The 19,987-nt window shown below is 37.5% G+C and overlaps 3 protein-coding genes across 7 annotated transcripts in view; 1 reads left to right on the top strand and 2 right to left on the bottom strand.

Moving 5' to 3' along the window:
- Positions 1–658: 658 nt before the first annotated feature.
- On the bottom strand, positions 659–12,112 carry LOC111863728 (transcription initiation factor IIA subunit 2). Its single transcript, XM_023850311.2, has 4 exons — positions 11,913–12,112; positions 8,769–8,873; positions 7,703–7,832; positions 659–1,493 (listed from the first exon to the last, which is right to left on the bottom strand). The coding sequence occupies exons 1-4, from the start codon at positions 11,982–11,984 to the stop codon at positions 1,459–1,461; spliced, it is 342 nt and encodes a 113-aa protein (XP_023706079.1). The 5' UTR covers positions 11,985–12,112; the 3' UTR covers positions 659–1,458.
- A 115-nt stretch (positions 12,113–12,227) lies between these two features.
- Positions 12,228–17,393, top strand: LOC111863727 (lysM and putative peptidoglycan-binding domain-containing protein 2). 2 transcript variants are annotated; one of them, XM_023850309.1, is made up of 3 exons: positions 12,228–12,734; positions 13,277–13,536; positions 15,450–17,393. In XM_023850309.1, exons 1-3 carry the CDS (start codon positions 12,567–12,569, stop codon positions 15,640–15,642), a joined length of 621 nt encoding a protein of 206 aa, XP_023706077.1. In that variant the 5' UTR covers positions 12,228–12,566; the 3' UTR covers positions 15,643–17,393. The 2 variants fall into 2 exon arrangements, with proteins under 2 accessions (XP_023706077.1, XP_023706078.1); XM_023850310.2 differs by having other exon boundaries at positions 13,277–13,532; positions 15,450–15,641.
- The window catches only part of LOC111863726 (TRAF3-interacting protein 1), a 22,073-nt gene continuing 18,388 nt past the window's right edge, over positions 16,303–19,987 (bottom strand). For 3 of the 4 annotated variants that reach the window (XM_023850306.2, XM_023850307.2, XM_023850308.2), the window contains exons 12-13: positions 18,576–18,787; positions 16,603–18,445 (exon numbers count right to left, since the gene is read on the bottom strand). In XM_023850306.2, coding sequence (XP_023706074.1) covers positions 18,277–18,445; positions 18,576–18,787 — 381 coding nt within the window. In that variant the 3' untranslated portion in view covers positions 16,603–18,276. Of the gene's footprint in view, positions 18,446–18,575; positions 18,788–19,987 lie in introns of all 4 variants that reach the window. The other variant, XR_002842659.2, reaches the window with a different exon arrangement.

The raw sequence follows: 19,987 nt of genomic DNA, 5'->3' as shown, positions 1-19,987 counted from the left end.
ATCCAAACTCCCTCAATCAGAAAAGGAAAAAAAAGTTTACTATTTCAATTTACACAACTCGGATTTCTGATCACAGGCCTAACACACACTTGTAATACAGGGCACAGTATGGAATTTTTCTGTTACTGAACCATCATTCCACTTCCTGAGTCTGGTCTGCTTGAGGTGTTCATAAATTAATTTGAAAATTTCTATCTGCTGGGATATAACACCCAGTCCATTGATAGTCAACTGATGTTGTTGCCTTCATCTTCAGGGTTTAAAATGTATGCAAAACAACAAAGTAGCTTGCTTCAGTGGACTTTCAAGTGACTAAATAACATTATAGCCTAGATAGAACTCATCATTACCTATGCTGTGAAAACATCAGATCTATATAAATTAATTTGTATCTGAAGACTCTAGCCTTGTTAAAACATATCTTTGACTCACAAACCAGCACAAATAAATTCATTAATCACAGAGAAACAAACAAAAAGGGTTGGTATGAAGGGTGGAGAACTACATAACACTAAAACAGAACTGCAAACCAAGAAACTAGTCATTACCACCAACCTACCAGTTTAAAAAATAACTACATTTCTGGTTCTCCAGGATTTTTACTGACTCTGGATAGGAGGTTGGTACCAGAACATGAGATGAATCATTATACACTTTATAAAGTTACAGTCATCTAATAGTCTTCAACAAATTACAACAATCAAATCCAGTTCCATATTAAAATCACAATACATAATCAAAATAACACCTAAATATAATCCATCTCAGTGAACTCTTGTTGGGCTAAATGCACTTGCCACCCCAGAAACTACAACAGCAATGGAGGATTCAATCTGTTAGTCCTGGAGACAAAACTAAGCTAACCTGCTGTCACCCCCCCCTCCCACTTACCTAGGGATAGATCCAATGTCATGTCAGATCCTGATATTGGGAACGGAGATGGTCCCTGAAACACTTATCATTTTTAACCAATTGTCACTGCTGACAGCCCAAGAACATTCCATTCACTTTAGCTGCTGTGAGAACTTCAGATCTTACATCATCCATCTCACATTTAACCATAATAAACTGACTGTACCTTCAAAAAATATAAGGAACAGATAGGAAGTGATTCCCACCCACCTGGTGAAATGCATGTACAGACACTTTCAGGACTGTGAGTGCAGCACATCACCACCAAGGTGGGGGGGGGAACCCATTTCACTTATTTCCTTAAAAACTAAAGTATTCAACTCAAAATTAAAAAAAAAANAAAAAAAAAGCTTCTGGCTTGGGCCACAATTTTACCAACCTATCATGGCAATGTAGGACATGTGTGCAGCCAGTTACATACTGAGGCTATTGGCAAAACAAATGGCTTGGTGCTACACAACACAATTAAACAATATTTACTATACATTTGCACACAGAGACACTTTTATACTTCTCACTGCCAAAAATTGATAATCCTGATGCAAGTCACCGCTTTGAAGGAGCAGTTTCCTCACCAACATCTGGAAAACATAAAGAAACACTGTTATGTATGCGCTTGTGTACAGAAATGCACTGCCGTCAGTACTTCAAGACTGAGACGTAAAGCATCCCTCAACCTCCAAACTTTATCATACAGTGCCATATCAACTACATGGCAAGGTACACTTTCTGGCAACATAACAAACATGGTTTTACAATTAATCAATACTCACAACTGAATTTTATTTTATACTGCTACATGTTTAGGGGACACGCAGTAGCATAGTTGGTTGAGGCATTATGCTACAAGCTGGAAGGTCGCGGGTTCAAGTCCTGATGAGGTCACTGGATTTTTTTTCAAATGACCTAATCCTTCCAGGCGCACTATGGCCCTGGGGTCGACCAAGCCTCTAACAAAAATGAGTACCAGGAATATTCTTGGGTAAAGGGCGACCAGCGTGTAGGGCTGACAACCTTGCCGCCATCTATGAGCTGACTGTCTAGAAAATGTGGGAACCTCAACATCTCACAACCTTATGGGCCTCCACGGCCTGTTACATGGCTTACTTTTTACTTACTGCTGCATGTTTTGGTCCTCATGGGACCATCATCAGGCAGAATTATGACTGTATGGCTAAAGTTATCAAATTCTAAAATATGGATCCATATTTAGTGGACTTAAATTTGAGGAAGAAACCAGTGAAATGCTATATTTGGAGCATAGCTCTGTATGGGGCTGAAACATGGACACTTAGGGCAGTAGATCAGAAACATCTGGAAAGTTTAAAAATGTGATGTTGGAGAAGGATGGAGATCAGTTGGACCGATTATGTGAGAAATGAAGAAGTGTTAATTAGAGTCAGTGAGCAGAGGAATATCCTACACGAAATATGAAAACGGAAGGCTACTTGGATTGGTCATGTTTTACGCAGAAACTGCCTTCTAAAAGAAGTTACTGAAGGAAAGATAGAGGGGTGGATAGAAGTGACAAGAAGACGAGGAAGAAGACGTAAGAAGATGCTGGATGACCTTGGGGACAGAAAAGGATACTGTCATTTGAAGGAGAAAGCTCTAGATCGCATTAAGTGGAGGAATTGTTTTGGAAGAGACTGTGGATCTGTCGTCTTGACAGATTACTGATGATGATGATGATGATTTAGTGCAACACGTCCATATTATAAAGTTATGCTTAAGTTAGAATGTAAGAACAATACTGACCTCAAAATATTAAGAGTATACAAAGGAACCGTATTAACCTTTAAGAGCCGAGCGACTCCATATGGCGTCATGAAAATAAAGTCAAGGGGACGAATGACGCCATATGTCGTCGCGCAGTCCATGCGTGAGGCCGGCTTTTTAAAATCTAATTTTAAGTTTTAAATTCTTTTTCTACTTACATGATTTTTGGTCACCAGCTTTATAAGTTCACTCTTCCCACCTGCGTCGTCTAACGGACTGCTGGCTTCGTGTGGAAATCTTGGAAACATCCGGAAATCCAGTGTCTGACGTCACACTTCACGCACTTTGTCCGGACGGTTCTTCATTTTCCACGCGAAAAGCACACACGACACCTCAATTGCGAAGTAGAGGAAGTCGACCAGTGATGTGGTTTGGCCTCCTATAATCGAGATATCTCCGATAAAACGGCAGGGGTTCGACCCCTGGGCCGTTGATGGCGAGGTGGACCCCCCTTCCAGCATGTTCCGCACAAGAGCGAGACGAAATTCTCTTTGTGACAACAGGATGTAACTGTTCAGATCCAGGAGACGGAAAAATAGTTTATTTGTTCATTTCCAGGTTCGACGACAGATGCTATAACTGTTTGCCACAGTTTGCCCACAGCTCCACCTGAATAACTATTCACACTTCTCTTGCCATGCTGGTGTGCTGGTCCCCAGGTTGCCGACCAAGATGATGGTTCTTCGTCGAAATCAACCGCCAGTAATGTGGTTTGAGCTCCTCTAATTGAGGTATCTCCAATGAAACGGCAGGGGTTCGACCCCTGGGCCGTTGAGGGCGAAGTGGACCCCTTCCAGCATGTTCCGCATAAGAGCGAGACGAAATTCTCTGCGTGACAACAGGCTGTAACTGTTCAGATCCAGGAGATGGAAAAATAGTTTATTTGTCCATTTCCAGGTTCGACGACAGATGCTATAACTGTTTGCCACAGTTTGCCCACAGCTCCACCTGAATAATTATTCACACTCCTCTTGCCACGCTGGTGTGGTGGTCACCAGGTTGCCGACGGAGATGATGGTTCTTCATCAACTTCAATTTCTGATTCACTTTCTTCCTCGCAACTCTCAGAGTCATCGGTACAACAGTCTGAATCGGTGTCATTTGTAAGCTGATTCTCAATTTCAGCGTCTTCCAAATACGAGGCCATGGTGGACAGCTAAACACAACGCTAGCCTTGAACGTTCTGACACTGCTCGGCTATATTTCAAAACAGACTACTTCTTGTTTGTCTATACGAGATAATACAGTCAGTGTTTCTGCGAACGATTAGACTTCGCCCACACTCGTGCACATACCGAAAGGAAGCTACGAACTGGAGAATGAGGAACGCAAGCATAAACTTCTGCCCCTGTTGCCACGTAAGCCATAGTTATAAAATGATGTCAGCAGCAGGCATTCAGACTGCAGGAACATTTTGTGCAGGAACTGTGTGCATTTTTGTGCACAGACGTTTGAAATTGGAGGAAAAATATTTTTTGGCATCAGTGTAAAAATTTTAAGAGATTTTAAAACGGCAAATTACAATAACTGATTCTATATTCTTTCTAGATAAAAGCAGCGTTTATTTCGTTCGTTTATCACAAAAATTGTAGAAATCACAGCATTTTGAGTAACATGATTACAATTTTTATTACTCTACAGTGGCGGGCATTTAAATTAACTCCGTCCCGCTACCACTACCGGAATTTAAATGGCCGTCTCTTAAAGGTTAAAAGTAATGTTTATCAAAGATGAATAATTTGTTTGAATGATATTACATTACGAGACAAAGCCTTCGGAATAAAATTGAAAGTTATACAATTAAAACATAAAAATATTAAAATTATCAGAACAATAATTAAGATTATGGAGTATGATGTTAAAATTTCTCATGTAATGTTGAGAGTCTTCTGTGTTGTGTGAATAACTGTGGGAAGCCATGTCACTGAGTCTCTCTCAAGGGGGATGTTATAACAACCAAGGTTGTGCTGTACTAATGTATTTTGGATATTACTCTTATGGGCTGTTATAGTGCGTTAATATTCATGCAGTATAGTCTTGGGCATAGGCTGCACGATATTGCTACTGTTAATTTATATGTGCATTCCTTTCTATATGGGTGTTGTGTATGTCATAGCTTGGTTCAACATGAACAGGATGTACAATATAAAAATAATTCATACCATATAAACTGCCAAAGTTACAAAGCTTATAAAGAACGCATATTATGCACTTCAATTAAACAGCTATTTCTAGCACTACAGATTAATGAAATATCATGGGATTGTCTCAGTGGCAGAAGAGTGGCCCAGAGCGCAAGCAAACCTCAGAACAAAACACAATTTTGTTACCCGGGACGAGAGTTCTTCACTTCAGAGGTTCTGAAATAGCCAACAGGAGAGCAGGGTGCATACAAGTTTCGAAAGCATGTAGTCAAGTTTCCTGGTAGTCAGTAGCTGATGGCTTTAATGAAAGCTGTCATAATAAAATACCTCAGTAAGTTGAACAAAAACAAAAAGAAGGGGAAATTTTAAAGCTGATGAAAAGTTTGCTTTGCTTCCCACAGTATTACAATAGGTAATGGAAAAGGAGTGTCTCATAGAATACAGCATTATATATGCAGAAGACAAATACTTGTAATCTGTATTTCATTTTGGTTTAAAGAATTCTGATCTGCTACAAAGGACAGGCGTGCGTGAAAGTGCTGAATTCGAGTAATTAACACAAAACTGCAGTTCAACTATGAATATCTCTCTCTGTCTGCATTTGATACACTGCAGTATGATAAAACAGAAAGCAGTATTGTAGAACATATAAAGGTAATCATAAAACGTTTTAAGTGAATCGATAATAATTGAGTCACTTAGTTCTGCCTGTTCAGGCACCAGTCTTTTCACCCACGGCAAACCACATGATTCACTATATCATAATAAGCCATCACTTTGCTCATTACTTGCAACACAGAGGAAACGCTGAACCACAAACAAAGAATTACCAGGTATTTGGGCTTTGTCCATCATTCAGTATTCTAGAAACTAGAAAATGCAACATTTCAGAAACTGGATCTGTTTCCATCCTCTGGACAGGGGGGATTACACCTACTCTGCTGGGTCCCTTAGAAAGACCTAACTAGACCACCTGAGCATGGGAACAGATCCTTTTCTGAAATGTGTTTTCTAGTTTCTAGAATACCAGATGATGAACAAAATCCAAAAACCCAGTAATTCTGGGTATTATACACCATCATCATAACCCTTTAGAATCTACACAATCAAAGAAGTTGAGATGAAATCACAATACCTATTTCTCTTAAATTGTATTCTGTTTCCATTACCTTACACCTGGCCCATGTGAGCTCAGAACAAACAGTATAAGAAAAAAAAATTAAAGTTGTGCACTAATCAGAGGCAAGAATCATGATACTGATCAACTTTTCTTGGCAACCAAACTGTTTGTGTGGCCATATTTTGACCCCGCCTGTTACTAGGCTACTTGCAAAACATGTATGTCTCTCCTTCACATTTTCTTAGAGTAAACTATATTAAAAGTGAAGAGTATTATATCTTTGGGATATAAAACCGTGGTGACATGGAGGAGATTACCAGTGTTCCGCTGAAACATCTGCAAACTTCTACTAGATTATATGGTGTCACATCCCGGGAGACAGTGCTCTTCGCAGTCACCAAAGTGACAGCCTCAAACCCTATATGGTGAAACTGCTTATTACTGTAAATTCTATTAATACATTCCTGTTGTCTAAAGAAAACTTACCATAATCTGAAATAATACAAATTACCATATTACATAATTAATGTGAATTAATTAATGTTCTTATTCTTTCTGACATTTTTATAAAACATATGTCCCCAATGTCCAATGTCAGACATGTTGATTCATTACTGACCACTGTTCTTTCATTTACTGCTATGATGCTGCACAATGACCACTCGACATAACATGTTTCGTTCCCACACAACGTCAATGGTATCAAAATCTTGGTATCTGGATGGATGACAATATGACAAAATATCATTTTAAAGCACAGTGATTACTATGACCCACCTGTTCTAACATTAAGAAACTTCATGGCCTCACCACCAAAGTGTATTTATGCATTTTGTATAGGTCTCACAATAAGCACTGGTTACTTCTCTAAGCAACATTGAATGTTTAGTATTTGTAATGATGCTGCTGTATATTTTCTGTGAATTAGAAACTCAACTTGTAAATATTATGTAAGAGAATTTCAGGTGAGTTTTCCCTCATAGGATTGCTTGAATTATTAGAATGTGCAATATGGTACAAAGAAGTTCGAGACCTATTACTAAATTCTGTCTGATTTAAGCTTTACCTGAAGAGTATGGAATGAAAATTCACATCAGGTGAAAAATGGCATTACATTTTCAATAAATTGTTTTGACAGGAACAATTTTTGCAAGCCTCTGAATTCAGACTGAAACCCAATATTCCCATACATTCAGGAACATAATGCTGCCTAAATCATCTCTCTATGTTAATTAGATAGCAAGACATGGAACTCAGTGAAACTGCAGTACATACAGCAAGGAGAGCACTGGTGACCGCTGAATCAATGGACTATATGCCTATTATCACTTGTGCAGCACAAAGTTAGAGATCTGTAGGCAGATTACAAAGGGGACACAAGGTATTTCTACAAAATGTTCAGACAGAAAGAACAAAGAATGAAGTCAGTGTAGGCAAAATATGAAAATTGAAGCACTGAATTAAATTATCATGAATGGTGAATAGGTACAGATTGTAAGGTACTGTCCTGGAATTTAGCCACAGGCCCAAAGGAGGGCCATGAAAAATCTCAAACAGGATAAACACTAACCTGGACATGACTCAATATTATGTAAGCTACAGAGCTCATAAAGTATCACTAAATAATAAAGAATGAAAAAAAGACTTAAAAAGAACTCTCCTACTCAGAAACCATGTTTGTTTCATGCAACTTTTATTCTAATTGTAAATGCAGTGGTGAAAAGGAACTGTCAAACTGCAAACTCACTCTTTCCATCACACGCCACAATCTTCACTTTGTCCACCTTGGCCATCTCCTGTGCCTCACGAAACTCAACATCATTCAACATGAATGTCCATACATTGTCACAGAAACGATATGTGTTCAGCTTGCCAGCCTGCAAAACAGTTTCCATATTAATTTCTTCCAGAAGGTGGAACAATGGTAGCCTGTCTCCTGATGTAGTTGTAGCTGTTATTGAATTTACTGTTAATTTTTGTGGTAAGATGTATGACTCAAACTTCCCCCACTTAACATTACCACCGAACACGACAAACAACAGGTCACAAATGAGAGGAAACCAGAGCCACGTACAAATCACAATGAAACCTGTAGGAACTGTGCCACAGCAAAGTCTATAATAATTATACAAAAATCCACAGACTTCACCAAAGCAAACACTGAATATTAAGGAAAAGCAGACTTGGAAATCCACAGACAGTAAACAAGGAAGGGACAATACGAGTACAAACAAATTGAAATAAACAACAACACTGACACAAACACACCAGCAGCCATCAGCTATCTACAGCTTTACACATCACATTCAAGCATTCCCCCACCACAGTATTCAACACACCTAGGAACAGGAGCCTCAGCAACATTATGCACCAAAGAAACAATACATATGTGGTGATATACGAACACAACTGAACATGCGACATAATTAAAACAGAACTTTTAAACTACAATACAGCACATTCTAATATAATGCTAAACCCAAATATTTTAACCTACTGACAAACTACTCGTATTACAAAACAAAAAAGCTTTGTGACAAGAGATGTAACTATTAACATCTATCAAATTATATTTTCAAATATAAACATTGGCTAATGCATATAAATAACAGTTAAGTGGAAAAATGAAGTAAAAATAAATGGGTGTAATCTGATTGACAGTATACTAACAACTACACTGTGTTCATGCAACTAAAAAATTTAAGCTCTTAGTAGACTATGAAGCCAACAGTTAGCATTAAAATTGGTCCCTGGGAAACAGCTTGTTAAGATTCAACTGAAGAACATACTATATGAATAAACAATCCTGTTACCTTGAACGTGAGTCTGGACTTGACTCTTGTAGCAAGGGCCATATTGATTGATTTGTCGAACTGCAGGAGAACTTTAATAGCAAGCTGAGGTGTGATCTGACCATACTGAAACAGACAACCTCTGTAAAACAATAATAATAATATTATTACAGCTCTCACAAAGCAATACAAGAATTTTTTTCTTCAAACTCACTTTCCCTTTGAATTTGTGAACATTGGGAGAAAGGTAAAACTGTTCCTGTGCTTAATTAAGCACCATATCATGCTCATGTATAGAGGGCATGTAGGTATTCATTCGTTTCATATCCATACAGGTAAAAAACCTAGGATGTGGAAATAGTCCCTTTGATAAGAGATGTGTCCAGATACATATTATGAATTACATAAGTTACATAATTAAAATCACATACATTAGTCAATTAACATAGATAACAGAATAAAAAACTTATTACAATTATAATTAATAAACATAATTTAAAAAGAACATCACTATAAAAACTTAAAATCAATACAATTTCATTCAAATTACCCAAATTAACTGAATTAAATGCGTTATAAATTTACATACTTATGACAAACTATCTTTCCTTCTTTCTTTATTTAATTTTCCCATAAATCAAAATACATTGATACAGGACTCGTCATATACATACATACATATCCTCAACTTTCCATAAACATCCATACAGGCAACAGACCCAGGATGTGGAAATAGTCACCAAACACATACACAAAGTCACACAAGCCACACAATGAAGATCACTCACATTAACTATCTAACACATTCAACAATACGAGGCAAAAAGATAATATCCTGATTAACAGTCTTAATTCACAAGTAACCACAATACAACCCCTCACATCTCCCATACCAACTATATTAAAATACGGCGTTAAAACATTCAAATTTATGTACATTTGTAATTAAAATATTCATTTAATGCACAAAAAGAGTTAGCATGTAAAAATCTTTTTTAGGGAACATTCAAAGAATTTCTGGTTATTAGATAATTGTTTGAGCTCTTTAGGTATATGATTGTAGATTGTTATACCTGAATAATATGCACCCTTTTGAACTTTAGTAAGAGAAGTACTTGGTGGAAATAGATTAACATTCTGTCTGATACCAATATTATGTACCTCCATATTTCTTGTAAACAAATGTATATTATTTATAGTGTGTTGCATCAAGGAATATATATTGAGAACACAAAGGCAGAATTTTCATTTCCTTGAAAGAGTCTCTATATGAATCTCTTTTCTTTAATACCATCATAATCCTTATAACTTTCTTTTGGATCATAAAAAGTTTTGTCATGTATGAAGAATTGGCCCAGAAGATAATTCCATATGTCATCACAGAATGTTATAAGCAAAATAAATCATTCTTAAGCTACTTAATGATATCATAGGCTTAACTGTTCTCATAATAAAGCAAGACGAATTCAATTTAGCAACAAGGTAATCGAAACGATTCTTCCAACACAGCCTATTATCAATATTTAGGCCTAGAAATTTGATACACCCTAAGTTAGTCTGTAAATTTTGTTCAATATTATTATGCATATTACGATCCTCATAGTTCATTAAAGTGAACTGAAGAGTGTGGGTTTTATGAATATTTAATTTTAACAGATTGGTTCTGAACCATGTATTAATATTGCAAAATATTCTGGTCATGGTTGATTTGTAGTCAGCGTATTCCAGATTAGTCACAATTATACTTGTATCGTCTGCATATAAGAATATGTTTGTTCCATTAATTGAAACCTTAGTTATATCATTTATATACAAGAGAAAAATAAGTGGGCCAAGAATTGAACTTTGGGGTACGCCAAATTTTACTTCTGCCCAACTAGACGAGCTATTAATAGAACTGTTAGGGACAAGGGTTACTCTTTGATATCTTCCATTCAGGTAAGATTTAATTAAGGCACAAAACTTGCCAGTTATTCCATAAAACTCTAATTTTTTGATAAGTATATCTTGATTGACACAATCAAAGGCTTTGTGTAAGTCACAAAATATTCCTCCAACAAACTGTCTATTATTCATTGCTTTTAGTATTTCCTCTACCAATTTGAAAGATGTTTTTTCTGTAGATGAATTACATCTAAAACCATACTGATTATTGTCCAATATATGATTACTGTCTATATGTTCATACAATTTATTATATATAACCCTTTCAGAAACCTTACAAAAGGCTGACAATAATGAAATAGGCCTATTGTTGGCTGGTTCATATTTATTACCGCTTTTGAAAATGGCTTAACCACAGCAAATTTAATTCTGTCTGGAAACGTTCCCTGGGCAAGGGATTGATTACAAATGTAAGTTAGTGGTGAAGTTATATATGGCATACTTGCTTTTAAAATTCTAGTGGAAATTTCATCATAACCATGTGAAGACATGGTCTTCAAAGATTTGATTATCTTTCTAATCTCAGTAGTTGAGACATAATGCCATTTGACAGATTTAAAAGTAGATGTGTATAATTATATGTATTCCTAAATGCAGTAGATAGAGTATCAGTGGTTAGCTTCGTGCCCTGGACACTTTGCCTCTGACATTAAGAGCCCCCAGTACCTGACAGCAGGCTGGGCACGCCCAAGTACAGATCACGGATGCTATGGAGAAGCGAAAATTCCGACTGTCGTCGGAAACTTAAATACATCATTTTTGTGAATTTTGCTTAAAGGTGTCCTCAAAACAAAACACAACTTAAGGTTTTGCGCTTTCACTCCATACTAACAACATAGGTAATGAGAGGAAAGACTTATTTGTAACTGACAATATAATAACTGAGAATGTTCCAAATATGGAAGGTTACGTTCACACCAAATTATTTCCAGTCTACATTATGAACAAAATATTTACAAACAGTATACTTATATAAATAAAGACGTTTACTTTTAATTAAGACGCAGACGATTATCTGCATGACTGATGCATGGTAAGGTTTACCTTAAACGAAACTAAGGAAAGCGGACCCCACCGTAAAAGTAACCGGATATTTCATGATATTCATTCTGGAACATACTGATGAGAAGGCTATACACCGTGAACAGCACTTCAGTCGGTCGTACCTTTAGTATGGTTACTTCACCAGTTTCATGTTCTCGGCATTTATTTCATACTTACCTGGATTAACTCATCAAGGCTTTCTTGCAAAGTGTTGCCCAATGTTGTGTTTCTATATAATTGATAGGACATGCTGAATTGGTAAATCGAAATATCATATACCTACACCCCTACAAGCCACATAAAACACAAACTCCAGCATCAGCCTCTAGCACACTCTATCACTCTACCAATCACCCTTATCCCCTTCCTTAGCTCCCTCAACTATCTGCGCGATCTGCGCCTCCACGAACCACGAATACCACACTTACAGATGCGTAATTATAACGCTATTGGTTGGCAACGGCTGAGGACAGTTGAGGTTCGGAAATTATCAACGAAGAATCATGTTTTGATCACAGGTGTTTGTATTTAGCTGTATAACTAGTTTCATCGCTTACATAAAACGTATCAAATAGCTCTGATTTATAAATGAGGTAATAATACGAAGAAACAAGAATTCTCAATACATCATCAGCACCTAACCCTTTATTCATACATTTGTATATGAAACGCGACAATATGGAATAATGATGTCTGAAATATCGAGCTTTATCGCTCACGTTTGATTCGATTGTTCAAGTTCACTTCAAAGTATGGAACAAGTGATGGTGCAGGTGTGGGAAGTCACAAGACAGGGTATGTGGTCCATTTCGTGATTCCATTTAAAGGAGGATGGCAGACGGGAAGAAAGAGGAGAAGCGATCAATAAGAGATTCTACCAAATCTTTGAAAAAGTATGGAAGTACGTGTAATCACTTTAAACGCCAGGATCACTTTGTTAAACACACCGTTGTTGAAGGCGAAACGTTACAAGGAATTGCGTTGAAGTATGGTGTTACCGTAAGTATTTACCATATTTTTGTTGAACCCAGTAAAAATTGTACACTATGCGTGTACGCTGTTAACTTCTGTGCCGTTTGAATAAGTAATTTTTACACATCTTACTTATAAATGCACTTACCATTTTGTGCAATCAAAAGTACTACTACTTTCACTAAACTCAAGAATGCTGGTCAAAACTAATTTATCAAAATCCAGCAGAAATGAAAATAAAATAATTGAAACCAAACCGTGAAGAACATCAGTGGCCCTCATAAGCGATGACCTGTCATGGATTGGTATCACTAAATGACCATTTACCAGCATGTGTTGCACACGTTAGATTTAGTGGTGAAACTTTATGTGTCCTGACATAGCTCAAGTCTTGTATGGAACAAAATAACATGGTGCACCAAGAACTGAGTGTGAAATAGGCAGACGTGGAGTTTATTTTACCTTTGCATTATGTGTAGGTGAGAAAGTGGACATGGCCTGTTCTAGGTTGTCTCAACATCTATGTGGAGGGATTGAGTGAAACCACATTTGGCAAAGTAATGTTACAGATGGAGCAGATACGCCGTGTGAACCGCCTCTGGGCATCAGATAGCCTGTTCCTGCGGGAGAGCCTCATGATTCCAGTGTCCAGACCGGATGTTTCTGTAACCCTGTCAGATGACCTGGTGTTTGATGATGCAGAGGATATGCATTCACCAAGTAGCATCAGTGACAGTGAAGAGAGAAGCATCAGGGACTTCCTTGTCAAGATTGACACGTCAATTGCCAACACAAAATCCCAAGTGAAGAAGTCTGTAGGAAACAGTGAGTAAGTTGCAGTAAACCTGTCTTATTCTGTGTGTAACCCATGTTTATTAGCAAAATGGGCTTGCCATATTCAGTTTGTGATCTATCGTGTGTCTTGTCATTGTGAACAAAATGTGATTATGTTGTTCACTATCGACACTATTTACAGCTAGCAGTAAAACCAGCTGCTTTCCCTNCGGTAGTAACAGCGGTTACCTCCGCTAGCGTTACATAGCAACACAGCGACATAGCAACAAGGGTGCCTATTACGTGGCCGTATTGTCCGATCGAGGCTACATAGGGAGCAGCGAAGGCTATTCACAGTCAGTTGAAACATAGCAGCCTGCGAGTGTGCGATAACGAAGAAGTCAGCGAGCGGAAGACTTATTGTGTGCTTTCCAGACATAGTGATTGCTGTAGTACAGTTATATTTGGAGTGTGTAATTCAGGGAGATTTGTATAGCTCCCGCATTATTAGTACTTGAAGTTTCGTGAAGATTGTGTTAAGAGATTTTGTTGTAGGGTTTGTAAACTGTGGAAACCCGTAACGTTGTGATAGTTAAGTGTAGCCGATAGTTGTAGATTGTTCAATAAACCAGTTAACGATCTCTACGGCGTATTCAGTAACGCAAAACGTTAGAATATTTTTCCCTAGCAGCAGAGTAAGAAAGTCTCCTTAACTCCACACATTGACAACTCGTGTTTTTCAGTGCCTTCATAAGGGTTGTAAGGTGGCAACATTTTTTGGGTACATTCACATTGAAAGCTGCAAAAGTGTGCCTGTTAATTTGATTTGTCTCATTCTGGTCCATCACGCTGTTAATTACAAAGTGGATATTTTTCAGTCCAGTGTGACATACGTAAATCTACACTTCAAGAAGTGTCATCATGAATGTCTAAGACAAACATCAAAACTAAGTGTGATAATAACACAATTTATATAGTGAGCATTATTCATAGCTTAAGTGCATATTGTTAAAACATCTTATGTGACAGTGTTCCCTGATCGTAGTGGTGCGCCTATGAGGATGATTCTTTTGAATCGAAACATGTAAGGTGAACAAACTGAACTGAAAATTATCCCCTTTGTGCCTGTTAACTTTGTCATGTCTTGCATGTTACAATTCATGAAGCAATGAACAGATTTTCATGGGAAGTTCACACAGATCTGACAACATACTCCATCCAATCTTGATTGAAACAGATACTGTGCATCACAGCCTTCATACATATCTGTCTGTATGTTGGGTATGACTTGTGGAATATTTATCAGAATGAGAAATGTTATGAACAAAAGTAGTAGAGAAAAATAAATCATACATTTCTCATTTTTGAGGCAGTTATAAGGGACTTTGCTGGATTTGAGGTTCTCACAGTGGTGGTTATTATGAAGAGTTTATCTTTTGGGATATAACACTGTTGAATCTGTCAGCCAGTGTTTCAGAGGAACATGTCACCACTGTCTTCGGGATGAAAGAACAGGTCGTGCAAAGAGCCATCTCTACTGGCTCCCTACTTCATGCTGGTTTCATGCTTGGTTTAATCTTTGAACCCTAAGATGGCAGTGACATGCTACTCCAAATTGTTGGTTGGGTTTGACGGATTACATGGCATTATATCCCAGAATATAGAATTCAACAGAAGGAATTTTTATTGTTACATTTCATAATTCAAGACCTGTGAGAGTGGTCATATTAGAGGTCATTTCCCATCCATCGTACTTAAGGCTGTTCATAAGAGAGCATCAAAAGTTTGCACTCATAAATCTGGAAACCTACAGGCAATAACAAAGTGAATGCACTAGAAATGTCACACTTTATATACTTCCTACCGTATACATGTTGAAATGATTTAGAGCAGTGGTTATGGTACAAACTTTTCGTGTCTGTTCTGGTTTGGATTCAAACCAAAATAGTGGTTTCAATTTGTGCACAGGTTTTTGGATGACTGTGATGCCCCATACACCTGCAGAAAGGTCCCGGTTTCCAGGCTTCGCCAACAGCAGTCAGCATCCGATCAGAATGATATTCTGATGGCGCCACACCCTATAGTAATGACTCAGAGTCGCAAAGTGCGTTCATCTCTCCAAAGACTGGAGAAAGAGCAGGATGAGATGTTTGAATTGTAGCATTCGTTTGTGCATTTGCACCATTCACAGTTGTCACCATGGTGCAAGATGCCTTATGATATATTTGAGGAGTACAAGACTTGTACATAAGACACTGTAAATACACATCAGGATTTTGTGATGTGCCCATTGTATTCTACATATCCACACCCGCTTTTGTGTCTGTGTGTATGTGAACATAAGTTCAACCTATAGCTACTTAAAACCCATGTTACCGGGGCATTTCCAGAGGAAGAAAAGCCCACTGTAGCTACAGTTTCAGCAGCATTGTGATTTGTGGGGATGAAGCCTCAAATCTTTGCAAAATGAACAAAACTTGTTTTTAGGCACATAGTAGCTAATCCATGGTACTGGAATTTCCTTAGTGAGAAAACTGACTTTGATATTACTGGAAGTAAACATATTTACAGATTGGCTGAAACCTGGAGGATTAACTGTGTTACAGTGTAACATAATATATCCATAAATAAGTCTTATGATATGATATAGTGTCATTCTGCTCCAGAATATATGGGAACCAATTGGACTGGAACTGGTATACAGGATCCATCCTGTATTGGAGTATACCATACTAACTCTTCGACTGGAATTCATGATCACCTATTTATTTTTAATGTCCTTCAAGAAGGCCTGGATTTGCATTGTTGATATATGGGTGACTTTTTTTTTTTTAGTTCATAACTTATTTAGGAGCGATTTTCTTTTTTCCTATGACTGATAATATGTAAGCCTTGTGCTCGATATTTTTGTGCTGACAGTGCAGCCACATGTTCAGTCTTGCAAACTGTTCAACATGCAAGCTAAATTTCTGGCCAGGACTGAAGAGTTCCCCATAACTCTCAGTTCTCTCTTGGAATGTGGCCCTAGGTTCCAAAGCAGTTTGTAGCAAACTGTTCCTTTGAGTTTCACAACGCATTCTCGGTAGAATGTGGAGCTAGGTCTGTAAATTATATGTGTAAATTCTGGCTTCTTTACTTCTCAGTTTATTAAAGAAATGAGATCTCGTTAAATAACAATTGAAAATGTACATCAGACTAAGGTTACATAAATTTACAAGTAAAAGAGTTTATGTTATATACAATGTTTGTTTCCTTTTATAGTAAAAAAAGCTTTAAAGCAAAAGTCATGTAAGTGCAACTGTATAGAAGTTTTGGGTACAACAAAGAATATCCTTGTTACTGTAGATTGGGTTTAGTTGTCAGCAGTAGAAAATGGCTTTCATTCATGTTACTGTGGCTGTTGAATGTTTGTTATGATGTGCCTTCACTCATTCCCGCTGTTGCTTACATTCCAGAGTGGAACTGTGTGACAGTTCGCTAGCTATCGCAGGAGCCTGAATCATATCATACAATGTAGTGTTACTTAATGACCTAATAGCAGCTTTATCATACCTTGTATAATGTTGGTGGTAAGTTGGCTACTCATCTGGGTTATGTTGCCAGGTGATCCCTGAATGCAAAAGAAATGTCACACTTTTTTGCTTTTGCCTTTCTCACCTGAGCCAAAGAAATGTATCCCAGTATCAGCAATGTATGAGACTCTTGGTACATGTATGGAGATAATGTTATATGATTTGGGTAGACTAGGAGTCAGACCCACCATCAGACTTGTATGTCTGAGAGATGAGAATTGGTAGTGTTGCCATCTCAGTAGCCAAGCGCTAAAGGGCGGCATAGAAGCTGTGAGGCCATCTGTCACAATGAAATAAAACTGGAACCATTACTGTGTCACAATAAAATTATTAAAATTTATCTGATGTCTTTATTCTGTACAACTCCCATGTCACCACAGTATCACAATGTTACAATCTTGATTCCATGTCCCACCAATAATATTCCTTTGTTTTAGTTCTGACAACAGTTCACTGGACTGAGATCAGTCTCTACATAACCAACTTGTTCTTCCCAAGTAAAATGTTGCATGCACTTCTTGTTTCCCCTGGCATGTAACATTTCCACTTTGTCTTTTCGTCTTCTTCCAGAACAAAAGACAAGTTATATTTATACTATGCTACAGCATAATTTACATAATTTAACGCCGAACATACCGCAGAACCTTCAGCTTGCGCATATAATGCAGTGAGCACAGTGTGAACATATGTACACAATTGGATGAACTTTTGTGAACATGGTGATGAATCTCTTGACCAAAAGAATAACAGTAAACCTCTGAACTTGTGACACAAATGGATGTCACTTTCATTTCACAAAATACAAGAGCAGAAGTCACCCTGAGCACAGCACTTGAAGGTACACCACCCAGAAAGAATAAATACTTTTAATATCTGAAACAATGTTTTCTAGCAACAATAAGTTAGTTCCTGAACCAGATGTCTTAGGTTCAGTCCAGATTCAAACTGATTACAAACCTCAAGGACTTTCTCACCAGAAATGCATAAAGCTTCACATGACAATCAGAGTTGCTCTTCACTACTGATACGGTTACGCCAATCAGCAAAACAAAAGGATAACTCACTTCTCACATGATTTTCAGGGCTTAAAACCAAAGCATGCAATGGTTTTAAGCCTGTCTTAGACATTCATACAAATCCTTTAGCAAAATGAACTTACAATACTCTGCCAAATCTGCAGTGAAATTTTTACTGCTTGAAGACCAATGGGAACTCTCTCCCAGTTACAAGTGGAGGATTGAGCCATTCTTGTTTGTCAGCAAGCACTGGATGTGCTGGTCATTCCGCAACACAGTGGCCTTGAGAATGCTCAACTGGCTCAGTTGCTCCTCTATGCTGTGCTGCAAGTGCTGGAGGTGGAGCCTCATTGGCTCCGTGAGCTGCTGTGTCTGGCTGCAACAAGAATGTACTGGGAACTGGGCAGTCTTGCCTAATCCACTTCTTATAAAACTGTATGTTGAAAAATTGTATTACTGACAGAAGCATTAAAACATAATGATGCAAGCTGCACACACACACGTACCTGTGCTCCATGCACAGCTGTGCCTTGAGCTCCATGTTTGTGTGTCGCCACATGCTCAGTTCTCGCTGCATTGAGTCCACATCTTCCTGTAAGAAGTCCATCAGCTTGCCCAGTGGGTTGGCAGCCCTTGTCAGAGTCTGTATTGAGCCACGCAGGCGATCAATCTCACGGCCTGCCAGCTCTCGTTCCCTGCGACGTCCTACCTCCCACTCCTGTCAACATCACAGCAGTTACACAAGCATTTTTCAGTAACATGTGGTGCTCAAGATCTGCAAAGAAAGCTGTCCAGCAAACAAATCATTTCGGTTCATATGAGTCTACTGCAACATCCGCTCTACAGAACAGCAGAATAAAAACTTTACAAATTTCTAAAAATAATGGCTGTGTGAAATATGTGATACAGAATATTTTGACCTCAGTACACTCCACAGGTTCTATTTCAAATAGGTTTTGGTACAACACATATATATAATTTATCTAAGGCTGAAATTATATGGACTTCAATTAATCAATATAACTTGGATGCTTATTTCTGTCACAAATGTAGGACAAATGGTGGTCTAAGTGTATGTGTCCAGCAAAACTTACAATATACACCCACTGATCTGGAAGAATTCTGTTTAGACCAAGAAATTGAAGTCTGTACTATAAAATTACATCATAGTACCAATAATATTTGTATTCTAACAATATATAGGGATCCTTCAGGTAATTTTTTTACTTTTTAAACACCCTTGAGGTTATTCTTAACCAAATTCATACAAACTTCATGAATATTATACTATGTGGTGACATAAATATCAATTATTTGGATGATATGGGTTCTAATAGACTAAAGCTGGATTTCTAATTAGCTTCATATCATTTAGAGAGTATAGTGGATTTCCCTACCAGAGTTACCTGTACTTCAGCAACTGCAATTGATAATTCTTTTATCAATAAAAGTAGAAACAAAAACTTTTTAATAACCTAAATGTCTAATGGGCTATCTGATCATGATGCCCAAATTCTCATTTTGAAGAATCTAACATTTCTGAACCTACCTAATTATTCTATTACTAGAAGAGTAAGAAATGAATGCACAATTATGGAATTTGGTATGAGTCTTAGTCATGAATCTTGGGCTATGTTTTTAATATAAGTGATGATGTGAACTTGATGTTCAATAATTTTCTTAATACTTATATAAAATATTTAATCATAGTTTACCCTATAAAATGTATTTCTTAAATAAAAAAATATCAACCCTGGATAACTACTGGAATTAAGGTATCTTGTGCCCATAAGAGAGAGCTGTATATGCTTAGTAGGAAAACTCAAAATCCTGAGCAAACAAGACACTATAAGAAATACTGCAAGGTGTTAACTGAGGTTATAAAGGAAGCAAAAAAAAAATATATATATATATATAT

This window comes from Cryptotermes secundus, unplaced genomic scaffold, assembly GCF_002891405.2.
Source record: "Cryptotermes secundus unplaced genomic scaffold, Csec_1.0 scaffold520, whole genome shotgun sequence".
NCBI classification, from domain to species: domain Eukaryota; kingdom Metazoa; phylum Arthropoda; class Insecta; order Blattodea; family Kalotermitidae; genus Cryptotermes; species Cryptotermes secundus.
This window is presented reverse-complemented; position numbering and strand designations above follow the sequence as displayed.